This window comes from Cavia porcellus, unplaced genomic scaffold, assembly GCF_034190915.1.
Source record: "Cavia porcellus strain 051 isolate PalLab524CR breed Dunkin Hartley unplaced genomic scaffold, mCavPor4.1 scaffold_18, whole genome shotgun sequence".
NCBI classification, from domain to species: Eukaryota; Metazoa; Chordata; class Mammalia; order Rodentia; family Caviidae; genus Cavia; species Cavia porcellus.
Genome location: NW_026947501.1, coordinates 10,822,350 through 10,838,992, shown reverse-complemented (window position 1 = coordinate 10,838,992; position 16,643 = coordinate 10,822,350). Strand labels below are relative to the sequence as shown.

Genomic DNA, 16,643 nt, shown 5'->3' with positions numbered 1-16,643 from the left:
GGTTTACATTCTCACCAAAAATGGAGAAAGGTTCCTTTTTCCCCACAGTTGTGCCAGCATTCGTTATTTTTTGAGTGTTGGGTGACAGCAATTTTTTCTGGAGGAAGATGGAACCTCAGTGTTGTTTCGATTTGCTTTCCTTGAATGGCCAGACATTTTTTTTCATTGTTTATGAAAGTAGCCATTTGTACTTTCAAGAAGTATCTGTTCATTTCAGTTTTCAATTTTTGATTGGGTCTTTCATTTAGGAGTCTTATTTTTATAGTTCTTTATATATTCTAATATTATTGCCTGGGGAGTAGCTGGCAAAAAAAATTTTTCCCCCATTCTGTAGTTTATCTCTTCATGTTGTTAGTTTCCTTCATTGCACAAATGGTTTTTAATTTGATATAATCACATTTGTTGATTCTTGATGTTATTTCTTGTACATTTGGTACTGTTCAGAAAGTTCTTGCCCATGACTATTTCTATGAGAGTTTCACTTATCTTCCAGGAGATTCATGGTTTCTGTGTTAAGATCTAGGTTTTTGATCCATTTTGGTTTTATTTTAGTATATAGTATGCGATACAAGGCTACATTCATTCTTCTGCCTGTGGATAACCAGTTTTCCCAGCACTGTTTGTCAAAGAGGCTTTATTTCTCCACTGTATGTTTTTAGCCCCTTTTCTACATTTTCTGTTCTGTCTCATTAATTGATGTTTGGTTTTGTGTCAATAACATGCCTCTTTGTGTCACTGTAGATTTGTAATATAACTTCAAATCCAGAATTGTGAGTTCTCCTGCTTTGCTTTTATTGTCAGGATTTCTTGTACCACTCTGAGTGTCTTCTGGTTACATATATAGTTTAGGGTGGTTTAGGTTCTTTTTCTATTTCTGTGAAAAAATGCTGTTCATATTTTAAGTAGGATTCCACTGAGCCTTTATATCCGTTTTAATAATATGACTATTTTGACAGTATTGGTTCAGCCCAGGAACACAGGTCTTTTCAGGATACTATACCTTTTATTATAGAGGCCTTTCACTTCCTTGTTACATCAATAAGTATTTTAATTTTTTGATGCTATTGTGAATGAGATTGTTTTTCTAACTTCTTTTCAGCGGGTTCATTTTGTTTACATAGAAACCAGACTGATTTTTGTGTGATTTTTTTTTTTTTTTAATCCTGCTACATTGCTGAATTTATTCTAGAAATCTTTTGGATGAGTTGTTTGGTCATTTGTAAAGGGATCATTCCATCTAGGAATAGGGATGGATGATTTTTTCTTTTCCTTATATTCCTTGGGGGTTTTTTGTTTGTTTGCTTGTTTTTTCTGTTTTTCTGATTGCTCTGGCTATAGTTTCAAGTGTTACATTGAACAGAGTGGTGAGAATAGACACCTTCTTCGTGATTTTAGAGAAAAAGCTTTCATTGGTTTCCCCATTAATTGTGATGCTGGCAATGGGTTTGTCATAATGTGGCTTTTACAGATTGAGATAAGGTCTTTTTATATCTATGTTCTTCAGGATTTTTATCATGAATGGATGTTGAATTTTGTAAAAGGGCTTCCTAAGATGAACATGTGAATTTTATCTGTGCTTTTATTGATGTGATTTATTACATTTATTGATTTACAAATGTTGAGCCATGCTTCCATGTCTGGAATATTCCCAATTTGGTCTTATGTATGCTCTTTTTTAATGCTTTCTGTTTGCTAATATCTTGTTGTGGATTTTTGAGTCTATCTTCATTAAGAACCTTGGCCTGTAGATTTGGTTTTTTGCTAAAGTCATTGTCCAACATTGGTATCAAGGTAATGCTAGCTTCCTGGAATAAGTAAAATTCTGCGATGATTCTTTTGGGTCTTGGACTTTTTCTTTGTTGGTAGTTTTCATTACTGCCTCAAATTCATTGCCTGCTTTTGTTATATTCAAAGTTTTTTTTTATCTTCTTGGTTCAATTTTGGTAATTCTTACGTGTATAGGAATTTCTCCATTCTTGTGGGCTCTGCAATTTATTAGAATATAAGTTTTCAAAGTAGTTTCTTACAATTTTCTCATTTTGGCACTTTCAGTTATGGTTTTACCTTTGTAATTTCTAATTGCCTCGTTGTTTTCTAAGTGTTTGGATTACAAGTCTTGGAAAGGCTGTGATATGCTCCCAGTCTTCACCAACTTTCAATAATTGATTATCAACTCTTAGTGCTTACTAGTTGAGTATGTTCAATTAATACTTGATAGTAAAAAATAATCAAAAAATTTTAGCACTGTATATTTTACCCATAAAAGATGAACAAGTTTAATCAGAAATGTACATACCAAGAAGTAAAAATAGCCGTGGTTATTCCTGGTTTTGAATGTAATATATTTAGTTAAAACTTTGCATCTATGAAAACAAAAATTGATCCCCACACCACTGAATGCTACTTTCTCGTTCAGAATTAATCACTAGTTTATCATCTCACATTTACAGTTTATCCATATAGGCATGTACATTTCTTTTGTAAATTAATACCAGTAAGATAATGCTATACAAAATTACTGTTTACATTTTTCAATTACATTATCTTATAGATATCTCAGTTTTAGTGATGTAGTAGTGTCTCATTTTGTCATAACCATATATTTTCTATGATTTAGATAGTATCATAGTTTATTTAAATAAATTCCACATGTGTGAACATTTACCTTTTTTTCAGCGAATATCCATGTATAAACAAACATGTTCTAGGAATGCTAAATTACTAACAATGGAATTGCTAGGCTAACAGATATATACATCTCTATGTGTGTGTTTAATTTTAATTGATGGTTTTGTACTAGTTTTTAAAAATCATATCAGTTCTCTTACCAATATTTGAGTGTACCTATCTTTCTAGATTGACATCAAGTGTTACCAGTGTTTTACATTTTTGTTAAAGTGATAGAAATATTTTAATTTGAACATTTTAAATTATGAGTGAGGAATGGATCTTTTTATATATTTATTATTCATTTTATAAATATAAATTTTTAACTGTTCAGGAATATGTATACATACTATCTGTGTGCACATACATCTGTCACTTGGATTCATAATGCATTTCACCAGTTGAGCTGGCATGTGTAATTCTGTATATGAATCTTTTTTATCCATGGACCATAAAATTTTATTGGAAAAAAGTTAACTGTCATATTTTAGCATCTTAGATAATGGGATTACAAAGATGGTTAGCCTTATTATAAAGTTGTAGTTTTGGTATATCTGCCAATATTATATTGGCTACATTCTACTTTTTTATTCTAAATTTTTTCTTCTTGAGATATTACAAGATATTAAAAGATATCTCAAAGCATTTTGCTTCTTCAATTTTGGTTTTGTGATATATTATGTAGATTGAATCATGATTTGCCTTTTATTCAGTGACATGTAGCATATATAATATGAAAGTAAATTAATTTTTGTCTCCTAATAGAGATAAAAATGCTGTTGTGAGTCAACTGTAACATGCAACTATGGCCCTTTTGTATATTAAAATTTTGTTTCTGGTCGAATCTTTGTACATTTTGATGCTAATTTCTTTTTAATTTAATATGAAATAATCTTGAATATATAATATTCATGTCAAGTATTTAATGTCTATCACATTAAAAAACTACAATTTGTAATTCACTTAACTGTGAATTTCAGGGTACCCTGAATTCAAGGATATCCTGAATATATACTGAAAAAACTGAAAATGATGTGATTTCTTTGGATATATTCCAGAAATCCCACATTTGTAATAGTTTAGTGAGTGTTTATATATGAAAAGAATAAAGAAAATATGTAACATCTTACTTTTATATAGTTCTATTAATTTTCTTTCATTTCTTAATAAGATCCTTTTTATTTTTCTGTTCTCACCTTGCGTTTCTCTTTCAAACTCTGTGTTCATTTTCCCTTTTCCCACTCCCTCCATCTTCACTATTACTATTAAGATCTATTAATATGTATATATCTGGTTTACTCTATGCTATTATTATTAAATTCTTTTCTATTTTTAATGATGATTTAGTTGTGGAATTAGCAGATACTTCCTGTATATCATCAATGTTGGTTTGTCTTTGTATTTCTCTTAGAATTACAGATTTCTTTTCTACTGTTCAAGTTGTACAGTGGTAGCTTTTTTGGCTTTTATAGTATGTCAGTATCTAGTTCATATCTGACTTTATTATTGGTGATTTTATGACTATTGCTAGGGTGACATAGTTGTTGCTACTAATTGGTTTTTACTGTATGCCAATGTTTTGTCTTTGTGTTATCAGTAGTTCATTTCCCCAAAACTGGACGTGAAGCCAATTATACTGCTCCCTCCCCTCCCAAAATTAATGGAAGTGGTCAACTCTTAGGACAAAGCCAAAGACCTATAGTTAACCATACCCAGAACCAATCACTGGAAAGTAAACCCTAACTAGAAATTACCATACTATCATCAATGTCTTTGCACTGTAGGCAACCTGTAAACTTCAGCCAAAAAAAAAAAAAAAGTAAAATTGCTGGGCATGATGGTACATGCCTTTAATCCAGCACATAGGAAGCTGAGGTAGAAGTAGCCTGTCAAATTTGGAGCCAGCCTTGGCTACATAGTTCAAGGATACCCTGAACTAGTGAACTAGTGAGACCCTCCCTCAAAATAAAGGAAAAAAGAAAAACAGAAACATGAGAAAAAGGTAACAAAATGGCTCTCACCCAAAGCTGACCCAAAGCCCCAAAGGGGAGGAAATCAAAAGCCATCAGCTGAATTGTACCAAATGATAAAAGAGGAGACAAGAAAACAACATACATTGGTAAGATCTTTGATGAGCACAAAGATGATATAATTAAACAATAACTTGATAAAATGATAGCTTATACATGACACTGATAAAAAGCTAGCTAAGCTTAAAAAAAAGATACAAAATATGAAGAACCAGTTTGCAGAAAATTAAAGAGTTCACAAAATGTATCAAATCCAGGAGATAAAAAATTTTCTGTTGAAAGTGTAAGCACTAGAAGTAATTTAAGGACAGAGTGTCAGAACTAGAAGATACGATTCATACAGATTAGCATATACTTAGAGATACCTTTAAAAACAAGAGCATGGCGTGAGTGAATCCAGCAGCTAGAAGATGCAATGAAGCTAAGGTTATTTGGAATTTGTGAAAAATCAGAAGACAACACATGCGGCCTTTAAAAAAAAATTGTTCTCAGAAACCTTTCCAAGTATAGGAAAGAACTTAACATATTCAGATAAATAAGACATATACTACCCCAAATATCCCTGACCAGAAAAGAATAACTCCACAACACATTGCACTCAAATCCCACAAGTCTGACACAGGACAGAATCTTAAAAGCTATTAAAGTAAAAAATTATAAAATTAAATTAAATCCATTAGAATTACAGGAGACATCTCAACACAAACTTTAAAGGCCAAGAGGGGTTGAAGAGAGAAGTATTTCAAACCTTGTAAGAAAATTGACAAATCAGATTAATATATTCTGCAACATTATCTTTCAAAATTGATGCAGTTATAAGGTGGTTCTACATAACAAAATTCATGACCATGAAACCAGCAGTCCAAAACAGTTGTCAAGGATATCCTAGAAACAGACGATGAGGTCATCAGTGCCAAAAAGTCTAATGGAAAGAATACACCATATAGAGTCAGTAGTTAAGCAAATGGCATGGCAAAAAAAAAAAAAGATTTAGCTACAAGAAGACAGTGAAAGGAACAAGTCAGTACCATTCACAGTAATTCTGTAATTGGTCTGAAATCTGCAATCAAAAGTCATAGATCAACGATGGGATCAAGAAAAAACCCAAATGGTATGCCATACACAAGAAACACATTTAACCCCAAAATAAATTCCTAGACTGAAATCCATAGGATGGAAAACTTCCATATATCAGGATCCTGAAAACAAGTGGCAGTAGCTATCTTATTTTCAGAAAAAATGAACTTCAAACCAAATCTGATCTGAAGAGGCAAAAAAAAAAAATTCATTAAAGGAATAATTGGTTGAGGATAGTGACACATGGCTGTAATCCCATGGGGAGGCTGAGAGAGGCAGCCATGGGGAGGCTGGGAGGCTGAGACAGGCAGGTTACTGGGATTTCGAGGCCATCCTGGGCAACAAAGTGAGCTTAAGGTCAACCTGAACTACATGGTGAATTCCTATGTCAGTAACACAGAAAAGAAAACAGGAATGGGGACAATTGAATAGGAAGAGGTAACAATTCAAAACATAAATGTAGTGAGTAGTGGCCCAACTTCATAAAACAAAAACTATTAGACATAAAAGATAAACATTAACATAGTTCTAAATATCTGCTAATTCCACAACTAAATCATCATTAAAAATAGAAAAGAATTTAACAATAATAGCATAGAGTCACCCAGAGAACCTTAATACTCCTCTGTCACAAATAGATCAACTAGACAAAAAAAAAACTCAGAGTTTTCAAAATTCTGTTGTTCAAAACAGACCAGTAGGGGGCTGGGGATTTAGCTCAGCGGCATAAGCGCCTGCCTTGGAAGCAGATAGTCGTGAGTTCGATCCCTGGTACCGATAAAAAGGAAAAAGACAAAAAAAAAAAAAAAACCAGACCAGTAAAAAACATGCTTAAGTGAATGCAAAAGAATTAAAATTACCCCATGCATATTATCAAATCATAGCACAATGAAATTAGAAATCAGTGGAAAAAAACATAAAAATTATACAAACAAAAAGAATAAATAATACACTCTAGAATAATCACTGGGTCACAAAAGAAATCCAGGAAGAAGTTAAACAGAATTTCTAGAACAAAATGATGCCAGTTCAACGTAGTAAGAACCCATAGGACACAATGAAAGCAGTCCTGAGAAGTAAGTTTATGGCTGTGAATGTCCATATCAGAAAAACTGAGTGATCCTAAATAACCTAATCACCTCCAGATCCTAGAAGAATAGGAACAATACATATTCAAAGCCACTACAAGAAAGGGCCATCAAAGAAGAAATCACTGAAACTGAAATGTAAAGGGAAAAGAAGCCATTGAAGGCTGTTCCTTCAAAAGAATAAATAATACAGATACACTCTTGGTCCCATGTGCTGCGTACCTACCTAAAAAAGAAAAGATAAGATCCTTACAATCCAATTAGGAATGAAAAAGGCAAAATCACAATAGATACCACAAAATCTTGAAGATTGTTAGGTAACTACTTTGAAAACCTGTTCTTCCACAAATGGAGAATCCAAAAGAATTCCATATATATTATATATACGAGTGTGTGTGTGTGTGTGTGTGTGTGTGTGTGTGTGTATAGCCTCAATTTGATAAAAGCCATTTTATGATAAACTTATTGCCAGTATTGTATTAAATCAGGAAAAGCTGAAATTGTTCCCCTAAAATCAAGAACAAGATAAGGATGTCCACTATGACTATTCTTGTTCAGTATAATAATAGCTCAGCAGTAAAGCTAAAGGAGGAAAAAAAAGGTATACTTGTCGGAAAGGAAGAACTTAAATTATCATTATTTGCAGATGAGACAATTCTTTACATAGAAGACCCAAAAAACTCCAAGGGATGCCTAGAATTAATAACCTTATTCAGTAATGTAGCAGGATATACTGTCATTGCACAAAAATCAGTAGTGTTTCTGTATACCAATAATGAATTCACCAAGGCGGAAATTAGGAAAACAGTATCATTCACAATAGCATGAAGAAAATTAAGTGCTTAGGAACTAAGCTAACCAAGAAAGTGAGGAACCCTAAAATGAAAAAGGAGAGCAAAGACAACAAAAAATGGGCAGATATCCCCTGATGCTGGGTACACAAAACCAATACTGTCAGAATGGCTATATACTAAAACAGATACACAGATTGAATGCAGTCAAAGTAACAGCAGTGGTTGTAGAACTAAATAAGAACTAAATAATCTTAATTAAAATTCATATGGTACCAGAAAAGACCTACGATAGCACAAGCAATCCTGGGCAACAAAAGCAAAGCAGAAGGCATCACAATCCCTGATCTCAAGTTGTATTAACAAAGCTATAGTAACAAAAAATAGCATAGTACCAGCACCTATACAGACATGTGGGTCAGTGGAACAGAATAGAGGATATAGAAACAATCCGAGGCACGTTTAGCAATCTGATCTTTTGATAAAGTGGCAGAAAACATATTTGAGGAACAATAACCTCTTTAACAAATGGTGCTGGGAAAATTGGCTATCCATGTGTAGAAGATTGAATCTAGACAAATATCTCCTGTCATATACCAAAGTAAGATCAAAGTGGATCAAATAAATATTAAACCAAGTACACTTTAATCTGCCTGAAGATTTAAAATAAAACTCTCAAAGAAAGGCATAGGCAAGGATTTTCTGGACAGAATCCCAGTTGCACAAGAAATAACATCAACAGATATGATTATATCGAATTTAAGTATTTTTGCCCAGCAAACAGCCAACAGAATGGAAAAAATTTTGCCAGTGCTGATTTGTGGAATATATAAAGAGGCAGAATGACTAGACCCCCTCAAATTGAATGACCCAGTCAAAAAACAGGAAACTAAAATGAGTAGACATTTCTCTGAAGGCATTAAATGGCCAGTAAATACATGAAAAAATGTTCAATATCTCTGGCCATTAGAAAAATGTAAATCAAATCAACACTGACATTTCATCTTATTCTAGAAAGAACTGCTATCATGAAACAATAAATGCTGTTGATGGTGTAGGGAGAAAAGGAAACCTTTATTTTTGGTTGGAATGTAAACTAGTACAACCCTCATGGAAATCAGTATGGAGTTTCTTCAAAAACTAAAATTAGCAATTCTGGTTTGCTTAAGCTTTCTAAGGGTCTTCTTGAAAGAGTTAAAAATACCATATTACAGTGATATATGCATATATGTGTTTATAGCAGTACATTTTATAATAGCTACATCTTGGAAACTACATATAGACCCTTCAGATGAATAAATAAAGAAAATGTGATATTACACACAGAGATTAGTCTGCCATAAATAAAAACAAATTTGAGTCATTTGTAGAAAAAATGGATGTACCTTGAAACCATAATGTTAAGTGAAATCAGAGCTTAAATATCACATGATTTCTCTTACATGAGAAACCCAAAATATAAGTAAAGACTAAAATAAAAGACATAGTAGGAAATAGGGGAGATAGATCTTTTCCAAATAGGAAGGGGATCAAGAGATGAAGGGGAGGGTAAAGGAGAAGCAGAGAAGTAGAAATAAACAGAATTAAGTGTGTACCAACTTTCTATGATAAATACAATCATACACTAAAACATTAATAAAAACTTTTTAAAAATACGTAATATCTGTTAGATCTATTATGGGCTAAACATTTTAAACAGAGTTAAGATTGTTTCTGTAAACCTCCAAATATTTGTTGGAAAATACTGAGTTTTGTTACTGTTTCTGGAATTTCCACTCACCTGTGTGAGTGGAAATGTATACGTTTGGCTTTGGGTAAGTACAAAGGGCAATCCCTTTTGGGTGGATACAACCCTGCTTCATATTTTGAACAGTATTAAAACCATGAATCTGACTATCTTACTCTATTTTCTTGTGTTAATAACTGTATTTATGCTGAATATTTTATTTGTGGCACGTTATAAGCAGACAGTATGAACACAGTAGTAAAGATTTAGTATATTATTAGGTGAAAATCTGTTTCTGATTTGAGATAAAGGGGGAATTTTAAAAAAAATATTAATCATAATAGTATAAATGCTTATTAAGCCAAATACTGGTATCTTTTTAATTTTAATTTTGTGGCCTTTTTTTTTTTTTTTAAAGAATGCTACACTACAAGCAGAGAAACAGGCACTGAAAACTCAACTGAAGCAGCTTGAAACCCAGAATAATAATTTGCAGGCACAGATTCTTGCACTTCAGCGGCAGACAGTGTCATTACAGGAACAGAATACCACTCTTCAGACGCAGAATGCCAATCTTCAGGTTGTAATGTGATATTTTGGGGATATGCCAAACTCTTGAATTATACTTTTAAAGTAAGGGAGGGTAGTCATATAATCATTCTTTGTGAGTGAATTGAATGATTAATTGAATAAATGAAAATGTCTTAATTTCCTTGTCAAACTGTCAAATATCAGCATTTTTACATGTTAGAGCCTCTAAATACTAATATTCACCCTACAATACAGAGAATTAAAGGTGATTTTATTTAATGATAATTTTCCATCATTTTAAGAAACTTACTGTAATTAATCAGACAGAAGCCCTTGCTTTACAGTGTAGTTGCAGTGTACTATTTATTTCATTTAACTGGTTTCTTACCCGTTAGTGGAATTTTGTTACTAGTCTTATCCTTAGTTCAAAAGATCCTTCTTTTATAAAAACTGATAGGGCAGAAGGAGATTCCTTCTCTGTCCCTTTTCCAAGTGAAAAAACAATGACTAATCTAATTTGAACTTGAGAAAATTTCCAAATAAAATTTTTCAGTTGTATCAACTCCCAAATTCTAGAATGATAAACTAGTATTTTAAATTCTTTGGAATACCAAAATAGTGGTTGTTGATAACATTCACTTAAAACAAATTCAACCTAAAACGTATATAATGCATATATGTAAATATATGTGTATATATGTATGTATGTATATATATATATCTCCAAAAATAAAAAATTAAATGGTCACCTTATACTTTGGGAAAATAAATTATTGGACTTTCCCAGTATAATAAGAGTAAATCTATAAACTCATTAGAGTTTCCTTAAATTTTTAACTTTACAACCTCTTGTTTTTTTTTTTTTTAAAAGAACAATACAAACTGTTTCTCTTCTGTCTGGTAATAATATGTATTCTTACAGGTTGAAAATTCCACTCTTAATTCACAAAGTACCTCACTTATGAACCAGAATGCACAACTCCTAATTCAACAGTCTTCCTTAGAAAATGAAAATGAATCTATAATCAAAGAACGAGAAGATTTGAAATCTCTCTATGATTCGCTTATCAAAGATCATGAAAAGCTGGAACTTCTTCATGAAAGGCAGGCTTCAGAATATGAGTCTCTCATCTCTAAACACGGAACTCTTAAGTCCGCCCACAAAAATCTTGAAGCAGAACATAAAGACCTTGAAGACCGGTAATTTATTATATTCTGTGGTGTTGTTAATTTAAAACAAATTTTCTTCAGGTACTAAAATAAATTTTTTGTGTTAAATACATTTAGAGGCAGTTTATGTAGGAAATCTATATAAATTCATGTGTTTTGTGTCATGTATTGATAAATTAGTCTTATTTCTGAAATTTTTTGAAAATAATATAAACTCATATTTAACTTTCTTTCCCCAGTTACAATCAGTTATTAAAACAGAAAGGACAGTTGGAAGATCTGGAAAAAATGCTTAAAGTAGAGCAGGAAAAAATGCTGCTTAAAAATAAAAACCATGAGACGGTAGCTGCAGAGTACAAGAAACTTTGTGGTGAAAATGATAGGTAACATATTTACATGTTTTAATTCTGTATTCCTTGTATCTGAAATATATGCTGCCTGTTTGTACTACCAACTCTAACTTTGAATGAAAATTCTAAAATATAAAGTAGAATGTATTCAATGTAGTAAAAAAGATTTGTTTTAAAATTTGGGATAAGCCAGGCATAGTGGCACACACTTGTAATCCTAGCACTTGGTAGGCAGAGACAGGAGGATCGCCATAAGTTTGAGGCCAGCCTTGGGCTACAAAGTAAGTTCAAGGCCAGTCTGAATTGCATAGAAAGCTTGGCTCAAAAAGAAACTCCAGATAATAAGCAAGCTATATAACAAAGTTATGCAGTTAGGGAATCACTCAAAAACCTAGTTGTCCTGTTTCCTCATTATTCTTTTTCTGTTCAACTAAGTTTTCAAGTTATATTACTCATAAAAGTTGTTTCCCCAATGAAATTTAAATACTTTATTGAAATAGAATCTAATTGAATGTAGTTATCTTTTCACTTGGCTAATATCCTAATTCTTGTCTGTTGAAATTGCTACAAATGAGCAGCCTAGTAATTGCCAGGCTAGTTATTTTTATTTATAATTCTATTTGTCTTATGCATTGATGGTCTTAATTGTCAAAGGACAGTTACATTTTAATTGAAAGCCTCAGAAAATGAAAAACTCACTTAGAATTGTTTTTAATGAATTTGTAGTTTAGTAGTAAAGATTTAAAGGATAGTATGAAAAACTCAGCTCTATTTAGCATTTACCATAGAGACATTGAGGTAGTTATTTTCTTTGTTTGTGTTACCTATTCTCCCAAATCATGAAACATCAGTAGGAATTTTTTTTTTTTTGGTACTGGGGATCAAACTCATGACCTTGTACTTGCTAGGCAAACGCCTGTGCTACTAAGTTAAAGCCTCAAACCAGAAGGAAAGTTTTTGATTGTCATAGTTATTGATCTGATTTGCAGCTATGTGTCTAATTGACGTCTGACTCATGAAACGCATTCATTCACTGACTCAGCCTATTTAATGTATGTCTAATTTTGCCATTTTAGTTATCTTTTTAACCAAGTTTTGATTGTTAAAAAAAACAGTATTCAAGATTTTTTATAAACTGAGTTAAATTCTTTAAGGAATGAATTGAGGTAAACTATTAGATACTCTAAACAAGGACAATCCTGAACAAGAGTTTGTTCTGTGTAGTTGTCCCTTTTCTGTGAGTTCCTGAACTGAATGCTACAATACAGAGATGCCAACCAGTGCAGTAAGCCAGATCCAGCTTGTGATTTCTCTCAATGCAGCCCCCAAACTAAAAAAAATTTTAAATTGTCAAGAGATGGTGGGATGTGAGTCAAAAAGCATACTACAGAGACTGTTATGGTCTTCAGGGCCTTATGTGTGTATTCTGTGGTCCTTCATAGAAAGGACCTTAACTTAGGGATCAATGAACTTTTCTTGTTTTGAAGGTAAAATTTGGGAACAAAAACCTATAGCTTGATTTTGTAAAATAATAACTGGGAATAACATAAATAGGAATAATTTTCTACACTTGTAAAAATGTCAACAACTACAATTTGGTTAAACTTATATGTATCAGTTGTCAGCCAGCACACTGACAGTATTTCATCTGGGTTTATTTATTCTCTTGATCTCCTGTTTGTTACTCAATTTTGGAATCTGAATTCTCTGTGAAATCAAAACTGGACTGATCTGCTCTTTTGTTATTTAATTAAAAATAGAGGCTCCAACTCCTGGGCCTCTGACCTGATACTGGTTTGTGACCTCTTAAAAACCAATCTTCCCAGCAGGAGTTGAGCAGCAAGCAAGTGAGCAAAGCTTCCGTCCCTGTTTACAGCAGCACCCCATCGCTCCCTTTCCACCTGAGCTCTGTCTCCTCTCAGATCAAGGAGGCATTAGTTCCTAAGGGAACATGAACCCTGCTATGAAAGGCTCCATGTGTGGGAACCAGGTGGCACACTCTCTATGTGAATCTAGTAAGAATACAAATAAAATCCACAATAAATGTAATATACCTTAGTCATCCCCAAACCACACCCCAGCCTTCCGAGTCCTTGGAAAAACTGTCTTCCACAAAACCAGTCCATGGTGCCACAAAGGTTGGAAACCACTCATCTAAAAATTTTTATTAATACTTTAAATTTTACATAGTAAATTTATTCAACATTATTTTAAAGCTAAATAATTCTTTTCTAGAAAAGTACTTAGAAGTTTTAAAATCTGGTTTGAACAAACAGTCCTCAAGATTTGTAACTAATAAAGAATCTTTTTAGGGGCTGGGGATTTAGCTCAGCGGCATAAGCACCTGCCTTGCAAGCAGGCTGTCGTGAGTTTGATCCCTGGTACCGATAAAAACCGAAAAAGACAAAAAAAAAAAAATCTTTTTATTCTCTTAAGTATGTTTGAATGTTATTTATAGCATTTTCATGTTATGTAAGTACAACTAATGCTATTAACCAAATCTAATTCTATTTTTGTCACTGTTTCTAAATATAGGTTGAATCATACATATAGTCAGCTTTTAAAAGAGACCGAAGTTTTACAGACTGACCACAAAAACTTGAAAAGTCTCCTAAATAATTCTAAACTGGAACAAACACGATTAGAAGCTGAATTTTCAAAGCTAAAGGAACAATACCAACAACTGGATATCACATCCACAAAGCTGAATAACCAGTGTGAGGTAAGCTTCAATGAGTTTTAATTACTGTTTCCTTCCTATAGTATCAAAACATACCTGAAAAGTAAATTTTATTATAATAGCAATTGCAGTATATACTTAATGGGGTGCTTCTAAAAGAATTGATCATGAACCATTAAGATTCACAATTCAGAAAAACTGTATAACTAATTTCATTATTTTTTTACTATTAGTTTAAATTATGTCACCAAATACACAGAAAATTATAAAAATTTGTGCTTCTTTAATGAAAACAGTTGTATATTCTAAAATCTAAATTATAAACTAATAGAAAAAAATTATTTAAAAACATATAATTTACCCAGCATAATTCAGAAAGTTCAGAACATTCATCCTATGAACAGTTTGTAATGGTCTAAATAAAATAATAGTTAAGGTGGTATACTTCTGAGGGACATTATAAATCAACTCCTGAAAGAAAAAATAAATGGTCATAAATTTCAAAAATAACCATTTTAGGACTCTAGAATTTAAGCTGAGAGGCATTTATTAAAGAAAAACTATTCCACTTTAGGAGTAACATTGGTTGTCTGCAGTGTTTTTATACTGTAGTTTCTCTTCCCTTCCCCTCCCATGGTTCAGTTACTGGGCCATTCTGACAGAGCATAGGGCAAGCTTTAAAAATCAGCAGCTGGGCTGGGGAGTTAGCTCAGAAGCACAAGTTGCCTGCCTGGAAAGTGTGAGTGAGGTCATGAGTTTGATCCCCAATACTAAAAAAAAATTTTTTTTAATAAAAATTAGCAGTTTTGCTACTGCAGGAGGTTGACTTGTTTGGAGCAGAGCACAGAAAAGCACCATTACAGCCTGATGTGGTGGCACATGTCTAATCCTACCACTCAGCGAGGTTGAGGCTAGATGATCTCAAGTTTGAGGGCAGCCTGAATAACTTAATGTCTTAGCAAGAGTGTCTCACACTGAAAAACAAAAAAGGGCTGGGAATGTAGCTCAGTGTGAAGGCCTTTAGTTCAGCCTCCGCTAATACACACACATACACACATCCAAAAAAATCGGGCAGGGTGTTCCACGCTTAGGAAAATTATCAAGTCAACCCTCAAACAGCATGCTGGTTGAAATAGTACTGAAGCACACAGACCAGTGAACTAGTCAGAAATCTAGGAGTTCCAAGAAATGAGAGAGTCATCGTGAATTTTGAGAAAGTCTCACATGTCACTGGTAGTCTGGAAGGCTGCCCAGGAGAGACCAGAATGAGCCCTGACTGCTACCCATCTGTAGTTCTGTCACAGTATGGGTCAAGCGTTAACTCTTGGGCAAAGGCTGAAAAATAAATTATGGTGTAAGAAGTCTTATGGTAGTTAAACTCAGGAAGAGATGGTGACTGGAGGTTAGTGTAACAGTATTTCTGGAATGTAATTAATGTTTTTCGATTTCTGTGCTCATTTAATTGTTAACTTTGAGATAATTCATTTAGCTGTATTAATTTCTTTCTCCTTTTCTGTGTGTTTATCTCATTAGTTGTCTTTTGACATAATAATGCTCTGTAACAATCATAAAACTACACAGGTGATAAACATTGTTTTTGCTCAAGAGTCTGTGGTTGGCAAAGCAGATGTGCCAGTCCACCTTACTGTTATATAGGGAGGAGTTTACTGCTGCATCTAAAGTTAGATATGCTGAGGAGCTGGCTAGTCTCTATGGAAGCTGCCTAGAATATCTCTTCCCTTGGTTGTTCATTCTCTACAAAGCGGTCTGGTAGACAAACCGGAAGCACACAAAGCCTCTTGAGGTGTTGAGATGTTGACTAGGAACTTCCACATAATCACTCCACTTTTTCATTCAAGAAGAGGGAAAATAGATTCCACTGCTTAATAGGAAGAGTGAATAATCATATTGCAAGAAAATAGTAGTGGAGGGTCACCAAACAGGACAGTCAGTTGAATGAAGGGGAAAAGTGGAGGGCCAACAGCAAGAGGATAACATGGCAGAGACAAACCAATGTATGCTGGTTGTAACCATTAATGCAGATGGCCCCAGATGAGCAACAAAAAGAAACACAGGGGGAGTAAATCAAGAAACAAAATCCATCGATATACTGTATACAAGAAACACATTTAACTAAAAAGGAAATTCATAGAAAAATCAAAGGAGAGTAAAACTATTATTCCATGCAACAGGAGACCAGAAAAAAAGCAAAGGCACTTGCCCATCAATCACAGAATGGATAAGAAAGATATGACATTTTCACACAATGGAAAGCTCCCCAGCTATAAAGTAGGATAATCTCAAAACTCTTGTAGGTGAATGAATGCAACTAGAGGTCATGCTCATTGGTGAAACAGTTTGAACTCAAATGGGTAAACACCAGCGTAAAAAAAAGGAGGAGTTCGTGGGATCCAAAAACACAATAGATGCTATAAAAGTGATAGGAGAGGAAACACTAGGAAGAGAAGATGGTAACCAATGTTAATTTCTTATTGTCTTGTTTTGAATTCTTGTAATGTTTTCACAATTTTGT

At 33.2% G+C, this 16,643-nt stretch overlaps 1 protein-coding gene across 12 annotated transcripts in view; it reads left to right on the top strand.

Annotated features, from left to right (window-relative positions):
• Ccdc88a (coiled-coil domain containing 88A) overlaps positions 1 to 16,643 on the top strand; it is a 141,581-nt gene that overhangs the window by 100,657 nt on the left and 24,281 nt on the right. For all 12 annotated transcript variants that reach the window (XR_010040548.1, XM_063229404.1, XM_063229406.1 and 9 more), the window contains 4 exons: positions 9,798 to 9,959; positions 10,833 to 11,110; positions 11,320 to 11,463; positions 13,966 to 14,152. Coding sequence is in view for 11 of the 12 variants with exons in the window: in XM_063229404.1 (XP_063085474.1) it covers positions 9,798 to 9,959; positions 10,833 to 11,110; positions 11,320 to 11,463; positions 13,966 to 14,152 (771 nt within the window). In the remaining variant the exon portion in view is untranslated. The remainder of the gene's footprint in view (positions 1 to 9,797; positions 9,960 to 10,832; positions 11,111 to 11,319; positions 11,464 to 13,965; positions 14,153 to 16,643) is intronic.